Source organism: Neofelis nebulosa, chromosome 2 (genome assembly GCF_028018385.1).
Source record: "Neofelis nebulosa isolate mNeoNeb1 chromosome 2, mNeoNeb1.pri, whole genome shotgun sequence".
NCBI lineage: Eukaryota > Metazoa > Chordata > Mammalia > Carnivora > Felidae > Neofelis > Neofelis nebulosa.
Window position 1 is genome coordinate 43,245,258 of NC_080783.1, and position 1,721 is coordinate 43,246,978.

At 38.4% G+C, this 1,721-nt stretch overlaps 1 protein-coding gene across 1 annotated transcript; it reads right to left on the reverse strand.

Moving 5' to 3' along the window:
* Positions 1-368: 368 nt before the first annotated feature.
* LOC131492911 (cytochrome c oxidase subunit 7C, mitochondrial-like) lies at positions 369-747 on the reverse strand. Its single transcript, XM_058696835.1, has one exon. The coding sequence runs from the start codon at positions 700-702 to the stop codon at positions 532-534; it is 171 nt and encodes a 56-aa protein (XP_058552818.1). The 5' UTR covers positions 703-747; the 3' UTR covers positions 369-531.
* Between the last annotated feature and the right edge of the window lie 974 nt (positions 748-1,721).

The window sequence follows — 1,721 nt, forward strand, 5'->3', positions numbered from 1 at the left end:
CCTACTTCAGATTCTGTTCTCCCCCTCTTTCTACCCGCCCCTGCGCACACTCTGTGTCTCTCTGTCTCTCAATAATAATAAATAAACGTTAAAAACAATTTTTTTAAAAAAGAATGTGTAGGAGCACCTCTTTAGTGACTTTGAAGTGTTTTTCAGATGAGATGCACCTTTTGAAGGTAAATCATGCAGACAAAATTCTTACAATCATAAAGTCTTAGGGTTTAACATCAAAAAATGCTTCTGAACTATCCCAAAATTCCAGTAATTCTTTAAAAAAAAAAAACAAAAACAATTGCATTGAATGTGTAAATTGCTTTGGATAGTATTGACATTATTCTTCCAGTCCATGACCAGAGAATATTTTCCCATTTTTTTTTCATGTCGTAAGTTTATTTACAAACATATTGAGTATGAGGAATTCAAGACTTTGATCCATTTTTCAAAGAGACTGCACCTCTTAAAATGCTCCTTTTCACATCTGTTTAATGGATTAATTAAAACATCCTTATTTCTTCAGCAGTTGGTGCCTTACTATAAAAAAAAAAAAGGTGCAGCAAATCCAGATCCAAAGTACATAGTCATCATAATTAGTAACCGCCACTTGTTTTCCACTGAAAATGGCAAATTCTTCCCTGGGCCCTCCTCATGGTGGCTCCTATGGACCACAGAGGTTGTGAACTTCTGGATGCTCTGTCCCAACATAACACTGTTGGAAGTTCTGTGAAAGGCGCAGAGACCCCAGACTGTAGAAACGATAGCACCACACCAAATCCTCCTCTTTCCATGACCTTGTTCCCCGGTCAATCCCAATCAAAATTGCACTAGCATTCTTCTCGAAGCTAGAACAAACAATCCTAAAATTTCTATGGAACCACAAAAGACCCCAAATAGCCAAAGGTATGTAGAAAAAGAAAACCAAAGCGGGAGGCATCACAATCCCGGACTTTAGCCTTTACTACAAGGCTGTAATCATCAAGACAGAATGGTATTGGCACAAGAACAGACACATAGACCAATGGAATAGAATAGAGAACCTGAAATTGGACCCACACATGTAGGGCCAGCTAATCTTTGACAAAGCAGGAAAGAGTATCCACTGGAAAAAAGACAGTTTCTTTAGCAGATCGTGCTGGGAGAACTGGACAGCAAAATGCAGAAGAATGAAACTGGACCCCTTTCTCACACCATACACTCAAAATGAATGAACTCAAAAATAAACTCAAAATGAATGAAAGACCTACATGTGAGACAGGAAACCATCAAAACCTTAAAGGAGGAAACAGGCAACAACCTCTTTGACCTCAGCTGCAGCAATTTCTTGCTTGACACATCTCCAAAGGCAAGGGAATTAAAAGCAAAAAATGAACTATTGGGAGACCTCATCAAAATACAAAGCACTGCAAAGGAAACAATCAAGAAAACTAAAAGGCAACTAACAGAACGGGAGAAGATATTTGTAAATGACATATCGGTTAAAGGGTTAGTATACAAAATCTACAAAGAACTTACCAAACTCAACACCCGAAAAACAAATAATCCAGTGAAGAAATGGGCAGAAGACATGTCTTCCAAAGAAGACATCCAGATGGCCAACAGACACATGAAAAGATGCTCAACATCAGTCATCACCAAGGAAATACAAATCAAAACCACATTGAGATACCACCTCACACCGGTCAGAGTGGCTAAAATTAACAACTCAGGAAACAACAGATGTTGGT